Source organism: Paecilomyces variotii (assembly GCF_004022145.1).
Source record: "Paecilomyces variotii strain CBS 101075 chromosome Unknown C8Q69scaffold_3, whole genome shotgun sequence".
NCBI classification, from domain to species: Eukaryota; Fungi; Ascomycota; class Eurotiomycetes; order Eurotiales; family Thermoascaceae; genus Paecilomyces; species Paecilomyces variotii.
This window is the reverse complement of record NW_021167142.1, coordinates 345247-368850: the sequence shown is the minus strand read 5'-3', so window position 1 is coordinate 368850 and position 23604 is coordinate 345247. Positions and strand designations below refer to the sequence as shown.

The following is a 23604-nucleotide window of genomic DNA, read 5'->3' as shown; positions in this document are numbered from 1 at the left end:
TGGCTTTCGTGGAGAGTAGTTAGTTTCCACCGGTTCTGTAGATCATAATGCCTGGATTGACAGAGCAAATATTGGGATATTGGCCAATCTGTATTGGTGCTGAAAATGCCCTTGTAACATATAATAAACGGTATTTGCGTGGCGTAGAGCGGTTACGAAGCCATCCGATCCTCATATATACCCCACACGTCTCCGCGAGCTCCGCAACTTAGCTGGGCGTCAGCAGTCTTAGCTAAGTGCATATCTGACGGCTGAGATCAGTCCAAAGGACCAAGTCCACTGTCTTCCTATACCGTACTGAGCATGAAACAATGGCCACATCTACCCAACCTCCTTCCTTTTCCAAGCCACCCATCTTCCTCCTGAAAACGAAATCTACCCCGCACGACGGCTACGAAGAATACTTCTCATCACGCGGCTACAACCCCACCTTCGTCCCTGTGCTGGAGCACCGATTCCACGATGAAAACTTGAGGATAGTGAAGGATCTTTTTCTCTCGGGGCAATTGGATGAAGGATCCGGGCGGAAGTATGGCGGATTGATATTCACGAGTCAGAGGGCGGTAGAGGCATTCGCGCGGATTATGGAAGAAATTGGAGGTACGTGCCAGGCATTTCCTTGACGTTTTCTCTTTCAATCTGAACCTTTGCTTGAAGCTCTATGCCATGAATTTTTCTGACTCAGACGAAAACCAGTCCTAAAAGCAACAAGTGCATCCAAATCCCTAATTCTCTACACTGTCGGACCCGCTACCTCTCGCTCTCTCTCTTCGATCCAATCCACACATTTGCCTCATGCGCAGCTCTACGGCTCCGAAGCTGGGAACGGCGAGAACCTCGCGCGGATGATCCTAGAGCACTACAATGGTCTCTACCCGGAAAACGAGAACGAAACTACAAATCCGAAGCCGTCCCTCCTTTTCCTCGTCGGCGAACAGCGCAGAGACATCATCCCACGTACACTAATGGATGAGTCTTTACCATCGCGAGAGCGGATCCAAGTTGACGAGCTCGTGGTCTATGAGACGGGAGTGATGGATTCATTCGAGAATGATTTTGCGCGAGCGGTCAAGAGTGGAAGACAGTATATATCAAGTGGAGAGGAAAAGAGGGCGCTGTGGACGGTGGTATTTTCCCCAACGGGGTGTGATGCCATGTTGAAAGTACTGGATCTCTTGCCTGGTTCGTCGACTTCAACATCCGAGGATAAGGGAAGGAGGGAGTTCATCACAACGATCGGGCCGACGACGAGGGATCATCTTCGTTCGAAATATGGCTTCGATCCGGATGTGTGTGCTGAGAAGCCTAGTCCAGAAGGAGTCGGAGGGGGTATTGAGGCATTTATGGAGCAGTGGAAGGGATCGGATTGAAATAGGTTATGACGACGCTTATTCTTGGAGATTTTTCGCTTTTTGTATATGTAAGATAATTCCTTCTTATGTACATACTTCAGACCAAATATTCGACTCCTTAACTTTACTTTGCAGCCTGTCACTTAGTACTTGTGGGCTACCTTATTACGTACCATGTCATGATGAGTGGGAATAGACCAGTGTAGCTCGAGATGATACCATTGACAGACCTTCCACTGGGTGCTAGCTCAATCAAGACGCAATGCAATGTAAACGTTAGCCTGCCGTGTGTCTGTGTTACACAGTACTATTTAACTTTACTCTTATACCTAAAAAGGATATTGTAGGTTAACGATAACTGTCGATAATCGGCCTTGGAATGCCCCTTGCCCTATTACGACAATCCTCTGTTTTGAGTCCTTCCTTATTAAATAGGCTGCAAGATGAAACCTTTGGACAGTTTGTGATTACATGCCCATTCACCGTGCAAAAGATGCATGGCAATTGATGGCATTCTCGCTTTATATGGGCGGTACACCCACGCCAGTGGCATATCTAGGCTACATTTATTCTACTCTAATTCCCTCAAGGTAAAAATACCCCATTACGGAACCATGATAGGGTGAATCGCAGTATAGATTGAGAACTCTTCCTCGACGGAAGCAAAGCCAGTCGGCTAAGCAGAGGTTCTGAGCGAGTCAACGAAATTAGATATTTTCCAGGAGACTGCGTGAGTAACTGGAACTTCTCCTTTATATCCCTCCTCGTCAAAGCAGATTTATTACTTATTAAGGTGCACAGCTCGTTGTTCCATGTAGCAGAGGTGTATTACAGTACGCGCTAGCGCAGACAACTGTTGATTGTCGGATAGAAATGCAGATATAGCGAGAATCTGGATATTTCGACTGTTTCTGGGTGTTGATGCATTGATAGCTCGAGGTCAATAATGATTCGTACGCGCAAATCGATCAAAAAGAATCTCACGAAGATGTTAGGATGTCCAAACAAGTACCATAGGTCTGCGAAGCGCCGCTCGTGGGGTCCATTCTATCTGTCGTGAAGAACAGATTGATCTAACACATAAACTGAAAAGAGTAATTAAGCAGTCAGTGTGGCCGAGTGGTTAAGGCGTTCGACTCGAATCCCTATCTTTGATAGGCAGTAGACATCGAATGGGTTCGCCCGCACAGTAAGTCTAATACGAATCGTATTATAAAATACAATAACATGCTAACATACTCATCAGGGTTCGAATCCTGTCGCTGACGTTTCATCTTTTTTTTTGTAATTTTTTTTGGCCCCCTTGGATTTTGCAACTTGATGTACGGAAATATTTGATTTCGCAGCTAATTACGTCGAGTCGATATTTATTAGTGGCCGCAAAGAGGTAAAAAGGAATATCTTGAGCGACAGGATGTGATCCTGAGTAGTACTGTTAGTTTGAGTTTCCCGAGCCTTTAGGGAACAATCTACTTACTAGAGTATGCGGGAATGCAATCTCTCAGAGCTATGGTTCCAATTATACACCTTACCCACTGAAAAAGTCGATCGAGTAAATCATAGATAGCCCGGTAGTTAACTACAAGATGCAACGTCTCATTATCGTAGTACAAAATTAACACTAACTAGTTACTGCACAGAAGAGAATCTAAAGAGGCAAAGAGTATTTCTTCTCAATAGCAGTTTCTACGATTTCAAATAATCAAAGAGAAACCAATATATCTACTAGTAGCAAAAGTCCCCCCAACTGTGTTATCACATGGAAGGGTGATCACCACATATATATTAGGCACAGAAGCGCCCGTTCGGCGACAAGCATAAAAATCTTCCCAACTAACCAACCACTCATGGATGAGATACAGATCCAACTCCTATCAGATCTCCATCTGGAGACGCCTTCCGCTTATGATATTTTTACCATAACCCCTAAAGCGCCATTCCTGGCACTGCTGGGCGACATTGGCTATGTCAAGGACGATGGATTCTTCGATTTCATTCGCACGCAGTTGCAAAGATTTCGTGTCGTTTTCCTTGTCCTTGGCAACCATGAACCGTATCATAGTAACTGGACCGAGACGAAGTCGAAAGTGCTCCGTTTCAAGCACGATGCAGATCATATGTTTCAGGAGGGAGAGATAACTGGCAAGTTCATTCTTCTCGACCAGACACGATTCGATATCTCGGCGACTGTCACCATTCTCGGCTGCACTTTATTCTCCCATATTACCGCGGACCAAGTCGAGAGCGTTAATTTTGGTCTCAACGATTTCTATCACACTGATGACTGGTCCGTCGAGAAGCATCAGGAAGCACACGTCGCCGATCTTACGTGGCTGAATACAGAAATCGACTCGATCTCCCGCTTTGAACCTCAGAGGAAGATCGTTGTCTTCACCCATTATTGTCCTTCCACACATGAGAATGCGATTGACCCGCGGCATCGAAACAGCCGTATTTCCTCCGGATTCATGACCGATCTAAAGATGGAACAATGCTGGCAACGCAACAATGTCAAACTGTGGGCCTTTGGACACACGCATTTTAACTGTGACTTTCAAGACGCTGAAACCGGCAAAAGGGTGGTGTCGAACCAAAGAGGGTATTACTTCGCACAAGCTGCAGGATTTAACAGTGAAATGGTCGTCCGAATCTAGCCGATCTGCTGAGTGGCTTCCATTTTCGAGAAGGGGTTCATTGCATGATCCACTAGCATCTCCTATTGTTCTGGGTAGATCTATTTCTCTGCAGCAGGATCATTCGTTAATCCCATCAACTCATAGCGAATTTCATCCAATATTAGATACATTTTCAGATCACCATGTTTTATGGCATGGTATAAGCGCTGGTAAGGCTGCGCAAGAGCCTCTTCATTGAAGATGCTCGTTCCATCAACATATTCCATTATATATGTCAGTAACACGATCCAATAACTTTCATGAGCACTTCCACGGTCGCGACAGAGTAAATGAATCACAGCCTCACAATATTTGATAGCTGTTGGGATTCGGACAGGATAGAGCGAAGAAGGAAAGCGCCCAGCACCACGACCTGGACACGCGGATGGAAGTTGAGAGTCTGACGCATGCATTATATATGGATTTCCGGCATCGTGGAGAATTTCATCGAAATCTGGGAATATCAATAGAGTCTGAGACTTTTGATATAGCGATACAACTCGTTCTTCAGTGATATGTAGGTGACTTGACGGAGTAGGGCGATACCGCATAGACGAGTATATGCAACCCGTTCCCAAAGCGCATGGAAGAAAGCCAGTGTTAAGAAGAGCAGAGTAGGCGACAGTTAAAAGTTTATCGGGAATAACAAAAGCAATACTCTGTAAGAGATCGTTAGTAAGCCATTGTTTATTTACCATATATTGTGAAATGTGCTCACATCGACAATAGTAGGAACGCCGTAAACGGTGAGTAGGTAGTTGTCCCAGAGAATATTAGGAACACCAACGGAGTCAAGGCGACTCGAAATTGCTGCTACAAGCTCATGGTCAAATTTCTGGCCATTGAAATAAAAATCAGCCATTGTGTGCTCGAAGTTGGCCTTGTTGGAGATGTCCACGAACGGGTGCCCGTCTCGTTCGGCGGCGATTGGAGTGAGGGAGAGTCCAGCTCTTATCCACGTGATTCCTGCGGTGAGCAGCTGTTCGAATTCGCAGGCTGGAGAGCTCTGCCCGTTTTCGACGAGCAGTCAGTCCAGGCACAGAAATCCCGAAACGAAAGGCGCCCGGGATTCTACTTTTGCACGGCGTTTGAAAAGGCTATGGATGGGACGAACAGACGTTGTAGGTTTCGTAAATCACCAGATTCGAGGGCGGTTTTCTTGAGAGTGATCACCCGCTAAGTAGGTAACGCCACGCCTTGACTTTCGTTGGGGTTTTCCAACAAGACCCTCTGATTCTTCTTGTGTTTCAAGAGTGCTAGATGACTTGCTAATAATACCTCTCCGTGTAAAGTCACCTCCCACAACTTGATGGCGGTAACTTCACCAATAGTGGGTGCGGAAACTTACGATTTGTTAGCCGTTACTGTTCTAGAAATCATCATGAACCACCCATCGGCGATCGCTATTCTTGGAAACGAATACAAAGAACTAAAGATAGGCTCTGGTATTCTTGCAATAGCAATTGGGCTCCTGAGATTAGCGACGTTGGTTTCGGGAATAATAGCGACGCCTACTGTGCCAGCTCCAGATTCTCCAAGATACCAAAAATTTTCTAGTCTCCGTGGCCAGCGCTCATTTACGCTCCGAGAATATGCCTACTTTCGATGGTTTCCTAGCGCGGAAGGGACTTGGGGTCTTGGGCTCAATGTCCTCCTGTAGTACGTGATGCGGACTGCTAATTGTTAACCAGGATATAGTGGTGAACACCAAGACGAGGGAGCTCTTTAGTATGGTGGCAGACAAGACCCCACTCCACCATTTGCTTACTGCTGCGATGCTCATGAGATAACTAGATACTCTAGTGAGCAAAGGGCCGGCCCGGATCGTTTGTTAGTTGTCTGTGTGTCTGTCGGAAGCCGACGCTGGGAGGAAGACTTGTGACTTCTGACAGGATAAATTATATCAGGCTCTACTAAAATCCCGGTTTGGTCTTCCCTAGGTCTGACATATATTCTTTCCGGCTCGTCTGTAGTCTCTTGCGACCGTAGCTGAAAATGATCCAAGATTTGTCTCGTATTAGCCCGTTGCGAAGAATTGCAAGGCATGGCCGCTCCCTTTTTTTTTTTTCTTTTTTCTTTTTTTTATTCCTTCCCACCCGCCGTCTAGAGTAAATAATGATCCTAAACAAAGCACCGGCGTAGATGGTGGAGGTAGCCTTGCTACTAGTCCTCTATCTACTCTAGTAGCATTCTCCACAGGACTGCGGAATGTTATGTTGTTACAGCCTGCGTTCCAATAAAGATTTTAACATCCTTCGACCCGGTATGAAATACCATAATACCATATAGGGGGAGAATGCAAGCAGTCAGTGGTAGCCCAATTAAAACAATCGCGCAGAGAGAGATCGCGTCGAACAGCATCCGTTGCATTACTCACCCTTCGTGCTTTTCGAACTGCGAACTTGAAGGCACCACTCCATCCCGTCGCGTTGCGGCTACACCCGAGATCGGTGGAATTGCCGACTAACCCGATCGTTCCACGCGGAAATCCCCGTTTATTGGGCGAGCAACTGCAACATGACATGCTAACTGTGAGTTAGCACCGGACAGCGTCACACGGAACTTCGCTCGTTCATGCTGTGTTCCTCTAGTCGATCTTATCTAGAGAATCAAATCATCAGCATTATTATCTGATCGCATCTCATCCGCCTGCCCGCATCGTTTTTTTCTTTTTTTTCTTTCTGGAGCGGGAATGAACAAAAAAGGTCCATGAGACGGACCAACGCCAGAGCATCCAACGAACGAATCGCGCAGTCATCAACTAGCCCTTGTCTTCCCTTCCCTTTCAGCAATCATCCATCCTGGGACTGATCATCTGCGGCGCTTTCACCCGGTAGTCTACACGCACTTGGCGATCGAAAATCAAATCAAATCAAATACCGACCGCAAGGAAAAAGGGCAGTGCCAGCCCGAACCCACTTGCGCTGCCACGCCGGCCTTATATGGCGTTGCAGGGTTCGTTCCAGCTGCATCCCACGTTGACCTGCGTCGACTGGACTGCAGCCACGCCCGATCGCGACGATACGATACGATAACACTACGACTACTGGCCTTGTCCGGTTTTCCTTCCGCCCCCCTTGCGAGGCTGATCCTGGCCTTCGACGCCAAACTGCCACCCCCCCGCTAGTGTCCCGTCCGCTGCTCTCTATACACTACTACGACTCTCGATACTGTGTAATTACTTATTGTTTGCTTTTTCCTCAGCTGCGCGTCCCACTCATTGCTTCTTCTGCCCCTCTGCCGTTACAAGAGATACCAATACGTGCGCCGATACATACCGTGGTCTATGCTTACGCTGCCCGTTTCATGGTGACCTGACTGGCTCGGCTCATCCTTAAGAGGATCATCATACCCTGTTGCAGGACTCCGGGGCATATTATTATTACTACCTGGCTTTCTCTTTGCTGCCCACAACCGATCGATGCCTAGTCGAACGACCGGACCTTCTCGGAACCTATCTAGGATCTCCCACTACAGACAGACGTGGATACATGGACCAGCTTCAATAACGGCACTTTCTACGTCGAAACGTCTTGACGGCAGGTGGACGAGGCGCTTTCGCAATCTACGACGTTCACCACGATGAGCTACCTGAACGTCAATTCCGGTCCATCTTACGGCGCACTTGATACAGACGAGCAGATCATGGATCGCGAAGATCAGAGGCTGCTCTATGGTGCCTTTGCGGACGGGGAGCAGGAAGACCGTCACTATGACACGGATGATGACTTGACGTCCGAGAGTGAGGTGCAGGAAGGTGTTCGAAAGATAGAGGCGATCAGCCGAACGTGGACGCAGCGGGCCTTGGTTGTAGCATATCTCAGGTTGGTGACTTGACGGACAAGTACCCGCGGATCTACTCTGCTAACTGTGTTCTCCAAGTATATTCCTCATGGCATTCTGTACTTCCCTGGAAGGACAGACCGTCTCCTCACTGTCCGCTTACGCCACCAGTTCGTTCAGCAAACATTCTTTGATCTCAACCGTACTCGTCGTTCAGAACGTGGTGAATGGTAAGCGGGTCATTTCCATTTCTGATGTGGTCGGTTCCTAACAATAGTCAGCTGTCATCAAGCCCCCCATGGCCAAGGTGGCGGACGTCTTCGGCCGTTTCGAAGCGTTCTGTGTCAGTATCATCATCTATATACTTGGCTACATCCAGATGGCCGCCTCCACGAACGTGCAGACCTACGCGTCTGCTCAGATCTTCTACTCAGCCGGTTCGACCGGTCTGCAGATCCTCCAGCAGGTCTTCATCGCTGATAGCAGTGACCTGCTCAATCGAGCCATGTTCGCCCTTCTCCCGGAGCTGCCGTTCCTGGGAACCGTCTGGATAGGCCCCATGATTGCCGATGCTGTGCTCAGACATAGTTCCTGGCGATGGGGTTACGGGATGTGGGCGATCATACTTCCTGCTGCTTTCCTGCCACTGGGCCTGACCTTGTTGCTCAACCAGAGAAAGGCAAGGAGGCTCAATCTGATCAAACCAAGGGCATGGAAAGGAACGGGGTGGGTTGACGCCTTGCGGAATACCTGGTACGACTTGGACATGTTCGGGTTGATACTACTGTCTTCTGCAGTCGCTCTGATTCTGATCCCCCTCACTTTGGCGGCTAACGCGAAAGACGGGTGGAAGAACAACAACATCATCGCGATGATTGTTGTGGGCCTTTTCTGTCTCATCCTCCTGCCCGGATGGGAGACTTCCAAGAAATTGGCCCCTAAGCCCCTTCTGTCGCTACACCTTCTCAAGCAGCGGACCGTACTTGCAGGATGTGCGCTCGCCTTCTTCTACTTCATGGCCTTCTACTTCTCCGTCCAGCCTTATCTCTACTCATACCTGCAAGTCGTGCAGAATTTCGATGTGTCTAGCGCAGGGCGCGTGACGCAGACTTTCGCCTTTACATCAACCATTGCAGCATTCTGCGCCTCCATCCTTATCAAGTATACCCGGCGCTACCGCCCCTATGTCACGGCAGGCTGTGTCATATACATTGGCGGCCTGCTGTCGATGCTGCTCTACCGCACAGAGGGCAGCTCCCCGGCACAGATTCTCGCAACGCAGATCATCGTGGGAACCGGTGGTGGATTGCTGAATGTTCCTGTCCAGCTTGGAGTGCAAGCATCTGCTAACCATCAAGAAGTAGCGGCGGCTACCGCCATGTTCTTGACATCTCTAGAGATGGGCGGTGCTGTAGGCGCGGCCATTTCTGGGGCCGTCTGGACACACTCCATCCCTAAAAAACTGCGGCTGTATCTGCCACCCGAAAGTCAGAAGGATGCTGCAGAGATCTATGGCAAATTAACTAAAGCGCTTTCCTATCCAATGGGATCCCCGACCCGGCTTGCCATCAACAGAGCCTACCAGGAGACGATGAATAGTCTGCTTGGGTTGGCGATCCTTGCTGTCATCCCATTGATACCGCTGAGTCTCCTGATGAAGAACTACAACCTGGACAAGGTGAGCAACAGTACGGCAGCCTTTACTCGTCATAACCCGCTAATTGAAGAAGCTGAGTCAAGGGATGAAGGGAAAAGTAATCGGTCATCTTCACGAACACGAACGCGAACGCGAATCGACTCTGATCGACGACACTTCCACGCTGAATGAAGATTCGAAATATACGAATAATCATTCAGGAGGAGGAGGAGGAGGAGAAGACGAAGGAGAAGCGTCTTGATTGATACAGGCTTTCCCCCCAACGATACGTTGGCACGTGTATAGCGACCTTATCACAAGGCGTTTCGTCGCCGTCGCCATCCCTATCTCCTCGGTTCGAATGTTCATTGACATGCTGCGGGGTGCCGCGCTTAGGGCCTCAACCTTTCGTCGGCCTTCCCTGTTTGTATTGGTCTTTGGATATTTGCCCTTCAGGTTGGCAGAGTGGGCGGCGCTCGGACGGCAACCACAGAAATCTCGGCCGGTCTAATTAACCGGGCGCTTGGCTGCGGGTTAACTGCCAAGGTTGTCTCAGGCGGACAGACGCGCAGATAATCAGATGCATATATATGTTTATATTATATATTGGCGTCAATCTAAAGAAGAGGCATACAAGACAACAGAGCTCGAGCCGATTCAGAGGCCGACTTGTCATTGCGCTGTCGCCTGCTGGGTCAGGCAGTCAGACACACCATTGAATGGTGGACAGGAAGGCCGGAAAACAAACAGTTACGACTAGTCTACGAAAGAATTATAGATAGTATTTGTTCAAACGTCCAGTCTACCAAGGGAAAGGACTGAGAGGTCGGCGTTCTTCGCACTTATTTGAGCAGGCAACAGTGTTTTTATTTCTCATTTCTCATTTCCCTTTTATCTTTTCTATCTTTTTTCCTTTACTGCTGAATCAGAGAACTAGGAAACAAATTGTGGATAGATCATGATGTGTCACGAATAATGCTACGCCCAGAACGTTTAGCTGTTTCTGATATTGTTGGCGTTGTCTCAACATGCCATTGACAGTGGAGGTGAGGGGGCCAATGATCCCGACGGTCCCGTCTCGGGGAGACACGCAAAAGGACGCAGCGGAGACGCTGGGAAAGCGCGCACACTGTTATTGCCCATTATCTTCTTACCGCGACCGTTTCTTTGCTTTTGTCTTCGTGGGCGTATCATTGCTTATTATTGTTTTTTTTTTTATGGATGGCATGAGTTGAAAAGGCATCCAGCCTCGAGGCGGCAGATGTTATAATGCCTGCCCCCTGTTGGGTCTGGCTCTCCCGCTTACCAATTCAACTATTATGTTTCTGAGAGAAGCCAGCGTGAAGACTATCTATCACCGTCCAGCGTGACGGATTATGAGGTGCAGTAGTGCAATCGTAGCTAACCGCGACTGGGATTGGAGCCAGTAGATCGGGCAAGAGAGCCGGGGAGCGAACATGGAAGAAATGAGAATCCGAATCTGATACACGTTTCACGTTTGGACTGACCCCCTGTTTATGGTACTTTGCTCTTCCCCGGTGTATCATCTAGTCGTGGTTTCGAGAGCACGGTTGACCAGGAAGGATATTCACTGTCTGCCCACTAGTAGTAGCAGTAGGATTATCATCAACTAGAGGGATTTACGGGGAGGGAAACGCCGTGCGAAACGTGGCGATCCCGCTTCATATGTGTTATCTGAAACACTGATAGTTAGGTAGAGTTGAGAGACAGCATCCAGTCTCGATATGGTATCTATTGGGATCTCTCATCCTACCGTTTTCTCAGTTCCAGTGCGAAGGAGATCCCTCGGCCCGCGAAGCTTGACCGACAAAAGAAACCCCTTTTTGGTGGTGACGAGGTGCTAACAACAAGCGGGTTTGCTCACAGACCCCGACAAGCACAGTGCAAAGACAAGCTAGGCTAGACTTGATGGCAGCGTGAGAGGAAAGTGGTCTAACTATTACTAGAGACTCAGAGTCGCATGGAGTGGTCGTAGATAGTCCAACCTGAGGCGGAGGACAAGCAGGAAGTCGGTGGTTTTGGCGCTGTCCACTGTCCACCGCCCACCGCCCGCCATCGGGCGCTCTTCTTCCCCCCAAAGAAAGAGCCATCCATCCTCTGGAGCGAAACCAACGGCTGATCTATCTAATTGAAGTATTACTTCGTTGATTAAATAAATTACCTTTGTTTCTCCTCAGGACGCTTTCTGTTGTTCGCTGTGTTACTTGTCCTCCTGCAGCAGGAGTCAAGAATCATCTCCAGCAGGATCCTTCATTGACATTCCGTCTTGTGGCCAAACGGTCGTCCTTGCAGTCATCTCCAACCCGTCCCACACCGCGCCCCCTTCGAGGACCCGGAGTCCATCTCTTCCTTTCTTCGTCTTCAACAAGCCTTCATCTCGAGAGAAGCACGCGCGGGGTTGAAGCATCAGAGAACGGCTTGTTTTTCTCCATCTTCTCGTATATCTTGATACGGTCCGTCTCTCTTGGAACAGCTTGTTCTGGTATGGAGACATCCCCAGTTCTGGATCGCTTGTGGTCTCGAAGGTCCAGACAACTGAGTAGACCAAAATGAGCTAACGTGCGGGTTGCCCCATTTGCAGCTACTACTACTGACTATCTCCTGCCGCCCTCTTCCCTCCCTCGTTAAACCTCAACCTTCACAGCAGACGATCACCTGCAGTTAGGGGAGCTTCTTGCTGGTGTGACTTTCCTCGCTATCACCACGCATCCTCATTCCTCGTCGTCAAGGCTATTGTGGTGGTCGTTGTTCACCTACGCACTACCTCCCGTCAGGCTCTCCTGCCTCCTCAAACCCCCATCGACTGGCGGCACCGCCTTTTCGCGACTGGGTCTCCTTTTTCACCGCATATCCTATCTGACGCGTGCTGTCGCATCTGATATCACAATCACTCCTTTTCTGATATACCCCGGGTTTTTCTCCGCTGTAGAATATTTCCTGTAACACAAAATGGTTGTTGCCACGATTAAGTACGTTGCTCCCCCTCCCCTCCCGACCTGTTGATGGCCTTCCACGTCTCTCTCTCACATCTGTTGTGGTTGCTTCGTGGCCCCCATATGATGTCGGAATGGTCAATGTCCTCTGACGTTCTTGGCTGACTTATATTGTCAATCAGATGCGTAGTTGTCGGGGACGGTGCTGTCGGCAAGACATGTCTCTTGATTTCCTACACGACGAACAAGTTCCCCTCGGAATATGTGCCCACTGTCTTCGATAATTATGCAGTGACTGTTATGTAAGTTCTGTGTATCTGTTTTGAGTCTCGACATACTATCGTGATGGATTTGGGGTCTGGCTATGCGCACTGCCACATATCAATCCCGCGGTCGGACTCCAGTGGCTATCAATCGCTACCCGAATTCATCATCGCTATAAAAATAAGCCAGGACAGTGGACATGGGCTGACTCATCGATTTGCTGTTTACTAGGATCGGTGACGAGCCTTACACATTGGGACTCTTCGATACCGCTGGTCAGGAAGATTATGATCGTCTTCGTCCTCTTTCATACCCCCAGACAGACGTTTTTCTGGTCTGCTTCTCCGTCACATCACCTGCGTCGTTTGAGAACGTGAGAGAAAAGTGGTTCCCCGAGGTTCACCACCACTGTCCCGGTGTGCCATGCTTGATTGTCGGCACTCAGACCGATTTGCGAGATGACGCCGCTGTCCGAGAGAAGCTGGCAAAGCAGAAGATGCAGCCCGTTCGCAAGGAAGACGGTGATCGGATGGCCAAGGAATTGGGTGCTGTGAAATATGTCGAGTGCTCTGCTCTGACGCAGTATAAGCTGAAGGACGTCTTCGATGAGGTAGGAGAAGCTTTCTTTGATCGCCAATTATCCCACCCCTCCCTTGGATGATCGATGTCCGGACAGAAGCTTACATACTGCATCTTTAGGCCATTGTCGCCGCGCTAGAACCGGCCCCTAAGAAGAAGACCAAGTGTGTCTTGCTGTGAGGTTGACGAATTATTATTATTGGACGCCGTTTCCTGAGACGAAGGGCCAAGGCCGCTCATGATTGAAGTTCTGTCTGGTTTCTGAACTCAGACATGCCAGGATGGTTCATTTGGTGGGCCTAAAAGAAGTACCTTGGTCTATTTTTTTTTCCGATTCACGACTGGGAGGAGTTTTTTTCTTGTTTGAACCGCTAGCTCGCTTGGTCCCTATTTTTACAGGCTCATGTCGCCCATGTGTTTGTCATTTCGTGCCCTATCGGTAGGACGTGATGCATATGTTCTGTATTGCCAGCTTCCCGGAATTTCCTCCATATACCACCCTTTCCCCTTCCCCGATACGCGCAGGATCCTCCTTTCTCCACATCTCTACACCCTTATCCCCGAGACAATATGGTATTGCTCCTGGTGCCAGCCTGTGCCTATTGTCCGTCTTTTCCTTGCTTGTTCGCCGTGTAGTCTTGCTCTGTTTTGCGATGCGGACTATCACCTGAATTCCCTGCTTCTTTCATCCTCTTTTCCCCCGGCGTTGGAAATTGTGGCGCATGTTTTTGGCCGGCTGATAACCGTGTTCTTCGTCCCAAGTCTTCTCGAAATCCGCCCAGACAAGTTTACTTGGTCCCTTCCCTCGTCTCGCCTCGGTTGAATCTACAGGCCAACTAGCCAGTTTGCCGCAAGAGTCACAGATGACTGCTTCGCGGCAAAGCAAACGAGCGGTACGAGCAGGGGCCAGCAAAAAGAAGGATACACAAATTTTTCTCTTTTCTCCTTTGTCTCCCTTTCTCTTTCCTCTTGGGGTTTTGTGAACGGACCAGAACCCTGCAATGTCAACAGAGCGTTTCAGTACAGCTGATTGAATTGAATGAAGAATATTCCCGAAACCTGTGGCCGTCTTTTACATTAGACCAACTAGGCATGCTTGCCGATAATTCGTTTCATGTTGCTCGTTGCCATGAAGTGGATAGCAACTGCAAGCTGGTGGAGTATGATATGATATTCGCGTATTACGGATATTCCGAAGTTTATAGAAAAGAACCAAGTCCTGAGCAGTCCTAACCTAGTCCTATGACGGATACGACCAGATGGTGGGAAGTTTCAGTGAGATATGATCGTTTCATTCATTCGCTAGAGGGGGTCATGCACTCATGCTATGCTATCCTGTACTATGCTATGGTACACACTTCTCACTCATTCCGAGCACCGAAAAAAGGAAATCAAAACAAGATGCAAAAGATGGAAAGGAGAAGAAAGAAAAGAAAAAGACGAAACCATGCAGACACAGAGAGGTCTGCAAATGGCTCATTTAGAGCTCATCCTTGGAGGAAGATTCCGTCTTCTGCTGCTTCTTCGATTCCGTTTCGACCTCGACATCGCTGTCCTTGTTGCCGTACCATCCACCGAGATCTTCACCCACACCAGCCTTGACCATGGTGGTGATGATCTCGAAGGCAACCTGGGCCGCAGCGAGAGCGGTGGTCTCGCCCATGTTATCGTAGCTAGGGCTGACTTCGACGATATCGGCGCCGACGATGTTGAGCTTCTCGATGCCGCGCAGGATGCGGATGAATTCACGCGTGGTCCAGCCGCCGGGTTCGGGAGTGCCTGTGCCAGGGGCGGTGCCGGGGTCGAGCACGTCGATGTCCACGGAGAGGTAGACAGGCTGCTCGGGGTCGAGACCGATACGGTCAACGAGCTTCTTAGCCACACCGGCCGGGCCCAGGTCATCGATATCGTCGGCGTGGACGCGCATGAAGCCCTGCTCAGGCCCAGGGTTGGTGTAGTCGCTATCATCGGCGCCGGTGAGACGCGTCCGGATGCCGCCGTGAGCGGAGGTAGTGTTGGAAATCAAACCCTCGGTGCTGGCGATGTGGAAGAAACTACCATGGTTGAAGCGCGATTGGTCCGAGAGCCAGTACGAAGCGTAGCGGACGGGGTTCCATGTATCGAGATGGGCGTCGAAATGCAGCACCGTGATGGGTTTCTGGTAGATCTGGTACAGGGCGCGCAGGGCCGGTAGAGCAATGCTGTGGTCTCCGCCCAGCGTCAGAAGCTTGGGCTTACCGGCCGAGATGCCCTTGGTGCCGTACTTGGAGTCGGCTGGCGTGAGGGCGGGACGACTGCCCAGTTCGAGGAAGGCTTCGTACATCTGACGCTCAGCGAGGCCGTTGTCGAATGGCGTCACGGGAATATCGCCGCAGTCCTTCAGCGTAGCCCAGGAGAGATAGGGATTGATACCAGCGCGAGCATTGTAGCTCGTTCCGGGCATTTGACGAGCGCTGGCTGCGCGGATGGCGCGGGGACCGAAGCGGGCGCCTGAATTGGGGAGGGGAAAGTTCAAGTCAGTATGACATCTTGAAGAATAATGATTTTCTGGTTGATGGGTTTTTTTTTAAATAAATAAATCCCCCTCCTCCCGTCCGTCGTCACATACCAGGTCTGTAGCTGACGGCCGTATCAAACGGAGCTCCGATAATAGCGATATCGTAGCGTTCATCCGGCTCTATCAAGCACTTGACGGGCTTCATGTGAGCGAAGCTGGCAACACCGGAGAAGGGCCACTGCGTGATTTATTATCATGAGTTGACTGTCTGATTGAGATGAGAGAATGGATGAATTGAGAGAGAGAGAGAGAAGCTTACCTCCTGCTCCCATTTGTGAAGCAGCTCGGCGCGTCGATCTTCGGGAACAGTCTCAGTCTCGTCGTTATCGTGGTGGGAGTGAGAGAAGGCGGGGCCAGCCAGAGCCAGAAAGCCCACGAGGGCGGTCTTCCAGCCAGGCATATTGGATATATGTCTGATGTGTTGAGTTCAATTATTCCAAGAGTTAACAATAAATCACGGCGGACGAGAGACGCCTATATAACGGCGGGTGGAGCGCATGGTAGTAGTAGTTTTAGCTATGAGCAGCTGGAAATAAAATAATAATAACTTCTTGCTTTCTCTGCTTGGAACTTCCTAAAGCGACACAAGCCTCCAGCCCCGCTGGAATCTGGCCTCGGGGAGGACAGTAGTTGGATTTGATTGATTGATTGATTTGATTAGAGCTTGGAGAGCTCCGAGGAGAGGGGGAGGAGAATCAGAAAAAGCTACCTTGGGTTAGATAAAGTCGAGAAAGCTGCCGAATCGCTGGGGAGGGAATGGAAAACCGTCAAGCTAGTCTTAGCGTGTCCAGTCGTGTGGAAAAGAGGCCCTTTTTTTTTCTGTACCCTTCCGTTTCTTTTTGATCCATATTATTCGTCTAGAAGCACGCATAAGTACGTTGAGAGAGGGCTTCGGGACGAACGCCGAGAAGGCCGAAGTTGGAACATCGTGCAGACTTTCCCTTCTGGTCAAGCTGTCTATTCATCTATTCTATCTATTCTATCTATCTACCTGTTCCTCGATTCTTCACTATTCTTCATATTATTATTCTTGTTCTCATTATTAACTATTCTTATTAGTTATTCTTCTCCTCTAGTCAGTAGCTAACTATCCAACTGACTTAATGGACATTCTCGCATAAAGCAGGATGCCATGCGTCGAGTCGTCGTGACGGGTCTCGGTGCGGTGACGCCTCTGGGCGTGGGTAAGTCATTTGCCATCGTCTTCTCCTTCTTTTTCGAGCGTTCTTCGTCCTGTTCTGGTGTGATTTCCTGTATATGAGTCCCCATCCCGAGGCTTTTCATCCTGTCTCCACACGGCTTTTACGCCAGGATGGGCCCGGCTGACCTAACAGCTTTTTTTCTTTCTTTTTGTTTCTCCAATGGACTGCCTATTTGGGAAGCTATACCAGAGCTGAGCAGGAGGTAGACGGGAAAATGAAAATAAAGAAAAGAATTACAAAAAAAAAAAAATATTAGGAACATGCAACTAGCCTTTTTTGTGACGAATATCTGACTTGGTCAATCAATCCATTCTAGGAATCCGTCGCACGTGGAAACGCCTACTCGACGGCCATTGTGGCATCGTCAACGTCAAAGACAGACATCCGCGCTTCGCGGAGATACCATGTCAGATCGCCGCCGCTGTGCCGCAGGGCTCCAGGAAGGATGGAGGATGGACCGCTTCCGAGTGGTTGAGCAGAGAGGTGAGTAATGGATAGACCATGAACACAAGACACCCTAACGCTCGGACTGATCACCGCTATTAACTCTAGGAGGAGCGGAAAATGGCCCGGTTCGCGCAATATGCCATGGCCGCTACCGAGGAAGCCCTCGAAGATGCCGCCTGGATGCCAACCTCGCTGCAGCAGAAGGAAGATACGGTAGATCGATCGACCTTCACCGACTCTGTTCGCTCAGATGCTAATTGAGACTAGGGTGTCTGTCTTGGTTCAGGTATAGGAAACTTTGACGAGATTTATGATACGATACTATCATATGACAAGGGTGTAAGTGTGAAAGAAAAAAGTACTCCCCGATGCAGAAAGCCAGTAATGGCTGATAACTTGATACGCAGGGATACAAGAAAGTGTCTCCCTTATTTGTCCCAAAGTTGCTGATCAACCTGGGTGCTGGTCACATATCGATGAGATATGGCTTCATGGTCCGTCTTCCCTTTTCCGTCCACGCAATCGAGGCCATCGCGACTGACATGGATAGGGCCCTAACCATTCCGTGACCACTGCTTGTACGACTGGAGCGCATTCTGTGGGCGATGCGTCCCGTTTCATTGCTTGCGGCGATGCTGATGTCATGATTGCCGGTGGTGCTGAATCGTGCATTCATCCACTGGCACTGGGAGGCTTTGCCAGAGCCAGGAGTCTGACGACGGGGTTTAATGATTCACCTGAAAAGGCTTCAAGACCTTTTGACGCGGATCGTCAGGGATTCGTCGTAGGTGAAGGAGCAGCTGTTATGGTCTTGGAGGTATGTCCTCTTCTTCCTCTTGGTTGCGGTACTTCCAAGCTAAAAAGGTGATCAAGGAACTGGAACATGCTAAAGCTCGAGGAGCCCATATCTACGCTGAATTAACTGGGTATGGCTGCTCCGGAGATGCACACCACATAACGGCCCCGAAGGAAGACGGCGAGGGCGCTTTCACGGCCATGAAAAAGGCCCTGAGGAGTGCGAAACTATCGCCTTCCGATGTGGACTATGTCAACGCGCACGCTACCTCTACGAAGATCGGAGATGCCGCCGAGAACGCAGCTATCAAGAGACTCCTACTTGGTCCAGGAGGAAAACGAAAACCTTCCGAGATCAACGTCAGCAGCACAAAAGGTGCTATCGGACATTTACTCGGAGGTGCAGGGGCTATCGAGGCCGTATTTTCTGTTCTCGCCATTCACGAGGTTCGTACTTACTCCCCAGCCTGAAAACTATGCGCATTGAACAATTAATTTTTAATTACTAACTTCATTTTTCAACCCTTTCTCAGAACGTAATGCCCCCAACAATCAACCTGGAAAACCGAACGGAGGAGTTTGACTGCAACTATGCGCCGGGAGCTGCCCAGGAGCGAACTATCGATGTTGCGCTTACCAACAGTTTTGGATTCGGAGGAACGAATAGCACGCTCTGCTTTGCCAGGTATCGAATGTAACATTAATGTACTCTACAATAACTACAAGATCGATAGTTAAGTTATGCATTAGCTTAAGTAATCCATATTCATTCAATTCATCGAACGTCAGGATTTGGTAATAATTATACCTGATAGTCAGTCTATGAAACGAGTCCTACAATATAATCATGTATGTATACAAGCACAATCCTCCTTCGATATCAAAAACAACTCCTCAATATAACCCATCGATCATTCCATCCTCGTTGACCAGTTCGCGCCTGATCACGTGACGCGGTCGCCCCCACACGGGCTGATAGGGAAACGGACGACATCGAACGTCAACCCCAGACGGAAGGGAGATATAGCGCCATCGCCAGGTCTCCCGGGTTTTGTCTTTCTTTTTTTTTTGTTGTTATTGCTCAAGGCCTCTGGAATATAATTTACAGTCATTTCTGCAGTTATGACTACAAACGGAACGACAGGGAGAGGTACGTCGTGGCGAAACAGGCACATTGAGAGAGACTGATTACGAGTCTACCACGTCCCCTCACTCCAAAAAAATAATATACTGGCTTGCGGACGAGGAAAACTGATGTGGTTTTGATTAGCTTCTTCCGTCGCGTCGAGCTCTGGAAGCTTGGTGGATGCGTCCGGGTATAAGTTCTCCGAAAAGGATATGAAGCCGGGAAAGATCAAGTTGAAGAAGTCGTCGTCGGCGAAGACTGCGAAGGGGAAGAAGCCGGAGAAGGGTATGAGTTTGATCTCTTACTGCCTTCCCTTTTTTGGGAGTCGGGAGTGGTGGATGGATGATGTTTCGTGGTGTGCTGATGCAGTAGTTGATTCCAGATGGTAAAGATATCCCCGACTCTCCTGGTTCATCGCCCATTCTACCTGAAATGGATGAAAAGACCATGGCTGCCTTCCCGACGGGGAAGCCGAGAGATGACCAACTCGAGACGGTGATATGCAAACATTGCAAGAGACCCGTTCTGAAACACACTGCTGCGGAACATATCCGGAGTTGTCTGAAAGCGAAGCAGGAGAAGGCACGCAAGAAGAAAGAGGCGCGCGATGCAGCGAATCGCGCCAAAGCCGCTGATAATAAGGATGGGGATGAGAAAGATGATGAGAAAGAAGGGGAGGATGCGATGAAGGGCCAGAAGAGCGCTAAGAAGAGCGCTGTTAAGGGTATGGCGGATGACGGAACGAAGAAGGGCAAGAAGCGCAAGGCGGATGCCGAGGATGAGAAGGATAAAGAGCCGAAGAAAAAGAAGAAGAAGGATGAGCCGAAGCCCAAGATGCCGAAGCCTAAGGGGCCGGTGGATGTTGAGAAGCAGTGTGGTGTTACGCTGCCTAATGGCGCTCAATGTGCTAGGTCGTTGACGTGTAAGAGTCATTCGATGGGTGCGAAGCGTGCTGTTCCGGGACGCTCTCTGCCGTATGATATGTTGTTGCAGGCGTATCAGAAGAAGAATCAGGCTCGTCAGCAGAGTAAGTATTATCCTCCGTTGGTGGTTTTGTCTGTGTTGTGTTGGTGCTGGTGCTGATTATGTTGACAGAGGCTGCAATCGATGCGAATGCGCCGTTGCAAGATGACCTGGATAATAATGGACCTGTAGACTCTGATGAGGAGAAGGAGTCAGTCATGGCTGCAATTGCTCGATCACATCCACAGCCCCTCGTCACCCATCCTCTGATCCCTACGAAGAAGAAATACCAGTACGTCCGGATCAAGGAGATGCTTTCGCATGTCCTAGGTGGTTCCACAGGCGGTGGCCTCTTTGGTACCGGAGACACCGGTGGCCAGACGGGTCTTGGTCTTTTCCAGACTACAGATGAGCCAGATCTGACATCTCCCGTTGCGACGAGTACATCTGAGCTCCCTGCGGATTCCAGGAAGACTCTTCCGCAGGGGAACCAAAACCGTTCCGTACAAAATCATCCTAAGAAGACGGCGGTCGCTGTGGCCTGATCGCCTCGTTTGCCATGTTTTCTCCCTGGTTTCTGCTTTCTGGCTCGGGTTTACGTGATACTATAGCCTTTTTTTGCTATGTGGGAGTTACGGTTCGGCGGCGTGTATACGGAGCATGTAAGGGCAGAGCAGACTGTAACGATATGATACCCGATTTAGTGTTGCAAATTGATTTAGTTTAGTTTGAAGGATATATTAGCTTGGAAAATCATATACTATCTCTTTGATATACATTAATTATACTGAGACTTGTGTGACTTGTGTATATATACTCGCAACTCGGCTATTTCAAGCATGCCGGCTGAACCTCGGCGCACGGGCCATATAATAATGCCTGCGTTTGCCTCAGGCGGCGACATTGAAGCTCCCGACTTCGTTGAGCGCGGATATTCAATTGCATGACGATTGTTTGCCTCAGCGCGTCTTTGAACCAGCATCTTCTCTGACCAGGGGCATCTTGGTCGCCTTGCCCTTGCCGTTCATTTTCACCACCGTGTCGCGATCCGAGCCTGGCGTCATCGTCGCGAAGTTGCGCCTGGAGACAGTGATTCCATACCCTCGTGCACTTCGATGAGTTCCGCCATCAGCGGTTTGACCAGCTGAACAGAACTTCCTCCTACGGGATCCTCCTTCTAACAGGTCGCGGAACGGTTTCCAAAATGCCCGACTCTCTCCCGGATATCGATTCCATCGGCATCAAAGCAGATCCGCACCTCGCGGACCAGTTCAGACGAGAGGTTGCGCAACTCTTGGGACGCAACAATCTCAGCTTCCCCGGTGCGCAACCGGTCAGTTTCTCATCCAAGCATATCCTGGAACTTCAGAAGGAGGATTACTACGTGTGCGAAAAGACGGATGGCATCCGTTGTCTCATGTACTTTGCGCGCGGGGACCCGGACTCGGACGCGCCGGAAATTCATTATCTGATCGATCGCAAGAATGACTACCGATATGTGCCTGGTCTTCATTTCCCATTGCCTGACGACGACACGTTTCGATCGTTCCATGTGGATACGCTGGTGGATGGGGAGTTGGTGAAAGATACGTACGAGGATGGCACGACGCAGTTGAAGTATCTCGTCTTCGACTGCATGGTCTTGGACGGACAGAGCTTGATGCATCGGACGCTGGATAAACGACTGGCGTATTTCAAGGAGAAAGTGTTGAAGCCGTATAATGCGATGTTCAAGAAATACCCGGAGGAGAAGCAGCATCGGGTTTTTGCCGTGGAGGACAAATCAACCCAGTTCAGCTACGGGATCGAGATGATGTTCCGAGAGATTATCCCCAAGGTGAAGAGGATCCATGGCAATGATGGTCTTATTTTCACCTGTCGTTCGACGCCGTACAAGATTGGTACGGACGAGCACATTCTCAAATGGAAGCCGCCGAATGAGAACAGTATCGATTTCCGCATGCGCCTCGAGTTTCCCCTCCTTGAACCCGATACGGACGATGAAGCGGAGGGTATCCATGAACCCTATCCGGATTACGATGCCATGCCTATCTTCCACCTCTTTGTTCTCTACAACCAAGGCGATTATCGCCTCTTCGGCGAGATGTACCTCACGTCGGAAGAATGGGAGAATCTCAAGTCCCTTCAGAAACCGCTAGACGACACAATCGTCGAGTGTTACCAAGACGAGCAAGGACGCTGGAGATTCCTCCGCTTCCGCGACGATAAGAAAGATGCGAATCACATCTCTACTGTTGAGAAGGTGCTCGAGAGTATCCGAGACCGGGTCACGGAAGACGACCTCATCCGTGCTGCGCCGGCTATCAAAGCTGCATGGAAACGAAGACAGGCACAAGCTGCAGCAGAGGAAGAAGAACGGAGACGAAGAGTACACGTGAATGGGAACGGAGTGAAGAGGAAATTCGAGGAATGAGAGAAGAGAAGATCAGAAGACAGTTTCTTTTTTTTTTTTTTTTTGGTCTCACAGATCCCTTCCCTCTCTCTCGACTCCTATACCGAGCCCCCCAATTTTTCCCCCAAACAACTCAATACCATGTGTAAACTCATTTCTCGAATTGCCAATTCGCAAATGCAAGGTGCCCGGCGTTCATGGATAGGATCCTCATTATATTCATCATTTTTTTTTTATATCATTGACTTCGTCCTCTTTTCTCCATTTATGGTACTCAAGGAATCCAGAACCGCATATATCCATCCCTTCCTCCCTTTTCTTTTTATCATTTTGATTTTTCTATGGTGCACGAGGATAACAGGGTAGGCGGGCAATAAAAACATCGGATCGGTGGCGGAATACTGCGTTGAAATTCAATTCAGTTCTAATATTTTTTTTTTTTTTTTTTTTTTTTTTTTTTTTTTTTTTTACAGAATTGGAATCTAATTTGAATGTCCTTTTTGGTATCTGTAGATTATCTGTTCGCATACCTCTGTGTGGAATTCCTTTTTTTTTTCCCAAAATAAACCATCTGGTTCTACATATAATCAGGAAGATATTCTGATTGTATATCCTGTCTAACCTAGTAGTAATTATAGTAATAGTAATAGCACACAATACGAGCACTGTTAATAATGTGGATGAGCTCTCGCTGATTGTCTACAATTTGATCATGGTAATACCATAAACTGCGAGAGAGATATTATCATGAATAACTAGTTCACTCGTTAATCGAATCTCATTCTTCTTAAAAAAGGCATACATACACTACACAATCATCATTCGATGATATGTTATCAGTGATAGAATACATGGAAT

General features: G+C 49.1%; 10 protein-coding genes and 1 pseudogene across 11 annotated transcripts; 9 read left to right on the top strand and 2 right to left on the bottom strand.

Annotated features, from left to right (window-relative positions):
- Positions 1 to 157: 157 nt before the first annotated feature.
- C8Q69DRAFT_200887 (putative uroporphyrinogen-III synthase) lies at positions 158 to 1440 on the top strand. The gene is made up of 2 exons (XM_028626073.1): positions 158 to 600; positions 706 to 1440. Exons 1-2 carry the CDS (start codon positions 312 to 314, stop codon positions 1368 to 1370), a joined length of 954 nt encoding a protein of 317 aa, XP_028486300.1. The 5' UTR covers positions 158 to 311; the 3' UTR covers positions 1371 to 1440.
- Positions 1441 to 2457: 1017 nt separating this feature from the next.
- C8Q69DRAFT_t60 lies at positions 2458 to 2620 on the top strand (annotated as a pseudogene). Its single transcript has one exon. The product of its transcript is annotated as a tRNA-OTHER (tRNA).
- A 579-nt stretch (positions 2621 to 3199) lies between these two features.
- Positions 3200 to 4006, top strand: C8Q69DRAFT_485665 (Metallo-dependent phosphatase-like protein; the record flags this gene model as incomplete). Its single annotated transcript, XM_028631845.1, has 1 exon — positions 3200 to 4006. One exon carries the CDS (start codon positions 3200 to 3202, stop codon positions 4004 to 4006), a length of 807 nt encoding a protein of 268 aa, XP_028486299.1.
- A 40-nt stretch (positions 4007 to 4046) lies between these two features.
- C8Q69DRAFT_200752 (hypothetical protein) lies at positions 4047 to 5112 on the bottom strand. The gene is made up of 2 exons (XM_028626072.1): positions 4746 to 5112; positions 4047 to 4686 (listed from the first exon to the last, which is right to left on the bottom strand). The coding sequence occupies exons 1-2, from the start codon at positions 4887 to 4889 to the stop codon at positions 4087 to 4089; spliced, it is 744 nt and encodes a 247-aa protein (XP_028486298.1). The 5' UTR covers positions 4890 to 5112; the 3' UTR covers positions 4047 to 4086.
- Positions 4930 to 5959, top strand: C8Q69DRAFT_460648 (hypothetical protein). Its single transcript, XM_028630187.1, has 2 exons — positions 4930 to 5207; positions 5320 to 5959. The coding sequence occupies exon 2, from the start codon at positions 5337 to 5339 to the stop codon at positions 5685 to 5687; it is 351 nt and encodes a 116-aa protein (XP_028486297.1). The 5' UTR covers positions 4930 to 5207; positions 5320 to 5336; the 3' UTR covers positions 5688 to 5959.
- A 1650-nt stretch (positions 5960 to 7609) lies between these two features.
- On the top strand, positions 7610 to 9638 carry C8Q69DRAFT_443069 (siderochrome-iron transporter MirC; the record flags this gene model as incomplete). Its single annotated transcript, XM_028628889.1, has 3 exons — positions 7610 to 7851; positions 7910 to 8040; positions 8092 to 9638. 3 exons carry the CDS (start codon positions 7610 to 7612, stop codon positions 9636 to 9638), a joined length of 1920 nt encoding a protein of 639 aa, XP_028486296.1.
- A 2778-nt stretch (positions 9639 to 12416) lies between these two features.
- On the top strand, positions 12417 to 13423 carry C8Q69DRAFT_443068 (cell division control protein 42; the record flags this gene model as incomplete). The annotated part of the gene is made up of 4 exons (XM_028628888.1): positions 12417 to 12436; positions 12583 to 12702; positions 12896 to 13274; positions 13364 to 13423. 4 exons carry the CDS (start codon positions 12417 to 12419, stop codon positions 13421 to 13423), a joined length of 579 nt encoding a protein of 192 aa, XP_028486295.1.
- Positions 13424 to 14394: 971 nt separating this feature from the next.
- Positions 14395 to 16621, bottom strand: C8Q69DRAFT_200649 (arginase family protein). The gene is made up of 3 exons (XM_028626071.1): positions 16060 to 16621; positions 15852 to 15978; positions 14395 to 15733 (listed from the first exon to the last, which is right to left on the bottom strand). The coding sequence occupies exons 1-3, from the start codon at positions 16198 to 16200 to the stop codon at positions 14724 to 14726; spliced, it is 1278 nt and encodes a 425-aa protein (XP_028486294.1). The 5' UTR covers positions 16201 to 16621; the 3' UTR covers positions 14395 to 14723.
- Positions 16576 to 19059, top strand: C8Q69DRAFT_200414 (putative beta-ketoacyl synthase). The gene is made up of 8 exons (XM_028626070.1): positions 16576 to 16984; positions 17319 to 17485; positions 17555 to 17662; positions 17717 to 17788; positions 17857 to 17943; positions 18000 to 18266; positions 18323 to 18691; positions 18778 to 19059. The coding sequence occupies exons 1-8, from the start codon at positions 16933 to 16935 to the stop codon at positions 18940 to 18942; spliced, it is 1287 nt and encodes a 428-aa protein (XP_028486293.1). The 5' UTR covers positions 16576 to 16932; the 3' UTR covers positions 18943 to 19059.
- C8Q69DRAFT_460633 (putative SAGA complex component) lies at positions 19034 to 21092 on the top strand. The gene is made up of 4 exons (XM_028630186.1): positions 19034 to 19394; positions 19515 to 19655; positions 19753 to 20397; positions 20466 to 21092. The coding sequence occupies exons 1-4, from the start codon at positions 19367 to 19369 to the stop codon at positions 20876 to 20878; spliced, it is 1227 nt and encodes a 408-aa protein (XP_028486292.1). The 5' UTR covers positions 19034 to 19366; the 3' UTR covers positions 20879 to 21092.
- Positions 21091 to 23155, top strand: C8Q69DRAFT_460629 (mRNA capping enzyme, guanylyltransferase subunit). The gene has a single exon (XM_028630185.1). The coding sequence runs from the start codon at positions 21538 to 21540 to the stop codon at positions 22765 to 22767; it is 1230 nt and encodes a 409-aa protein (XP_028486291.1). The 5' UTR covers positions 21091 to 21537; the 3' UTR covers positions 22768 to 23155.
- The last annotated feature ends 449 nt before the right edge of the window (positions 23156 to 23604 follow it).

Bases quoted from the DNA above. Each gene is read 5' to 3' on its own strand.
- C8Q69DRAFT_200887 (XM_028626073.1), top strand. From the start codon at position 312: ATGGCCACATCTACCCAACCTCCTTCCTTTTCCAAGCCACCCATCTTC. The intron at 601-705 runs GTACGTGCCAGG...CAGTCCTAAAAG, and splicing joins GATTATGGAAGAAATTGGAG to CAACAAGTGCATCCAAATCC.
- C8Q69DRAFT_200752 (XM_028626072.1), bottom strand. From the start codon at position 4,889: ATGGCTGATTTTTATTTCAATGGCCAGAAATTTGACCATGAGCTTGTA. The intron at 4,687-4,745 runs GTGAGCACATTT...GATCTCTTACAG, and splicing joins GCGTTCCTACTATTGTCGAT to AGTATTGCTTTTGTTATTCC.
- C8Q69DRAFT_460629 (XM_028630185.1), top strand. From the start codon at position 21,538: ATGCCCGACTCTCTCCCGGATATCGATTCCATCGGCATCAAAGCAGAT.
- C8Q69DRAFT_460633 (XM_028630186.1), top strand. From the start codon at position 19,367: ATGACTACAAACGGAACGACAGGGAGAG. The intron at 19,395-19,514 runs GTACGTCGTGGC...GGTTTTGATTAG, and splicing joins AAACGGAACGACAGGGAGAG to CTTCTTCCGTCGCGTCGAGC. The intron at 20,398-20,465 runs GTAAGTATTATC...TTATGTTGACAG, and splicing joins GAATCAGGCTCGTCAGCAGA to AGGCTGCAATCGATGCGAAT.
- C8Q69DRAFT_200414 (XM_028626070.1), top strand. From the start codon at position 16,933: ATGCGTCGAGTCGTCGTGACGGGTCTCGGTGCGGTGACGCCTCTGGGC. The intron at 17,789-17,856 runs GTAAGTGTGAAA...CTTGATACGCAG, and splicing joins TACTATCATATGACAAGGGT to GGATACAAGAAAGTGTCTCC. The intron at 17,944-17,999 runs GTCCGTCTTCCC...TGACATGGATAG, and splicing joins CGATGAGATATGGCTTCATG to GGCCCTAACCATTCCGTGAC.
- C8Q69DRAFT_200649 (XM_028626071.1), bottom strand. From the start codon at position 16,200: ATGCCTGGCTGGAAGACCGCCCTCGTGGGCTTTCTGGCTCTGGCTGGC. The intron at 15,979-16,059 runs GTAAGCTTCTCT...TAAATCACGCAG, and splicing joins TTCACAAATGGGAGCAGGAG to TGGCCCTTCTCCGGTGTTGC. The intron at 15,734-15,851 runs GTATGTGACGAC...TCCCCAATTCAG, and splicing joins GGCCGTCAGCTACAGACCTG to GCGCCCGCTTCGGTCCCCGC.
- C8Q69DRAFT_460648 (XM_028630187.1), top strand. From the start codon at position 5,337: ATGGCGGTAACTTCACCAATAGTGGGTGCGGAAACTTACGATTTGTTA.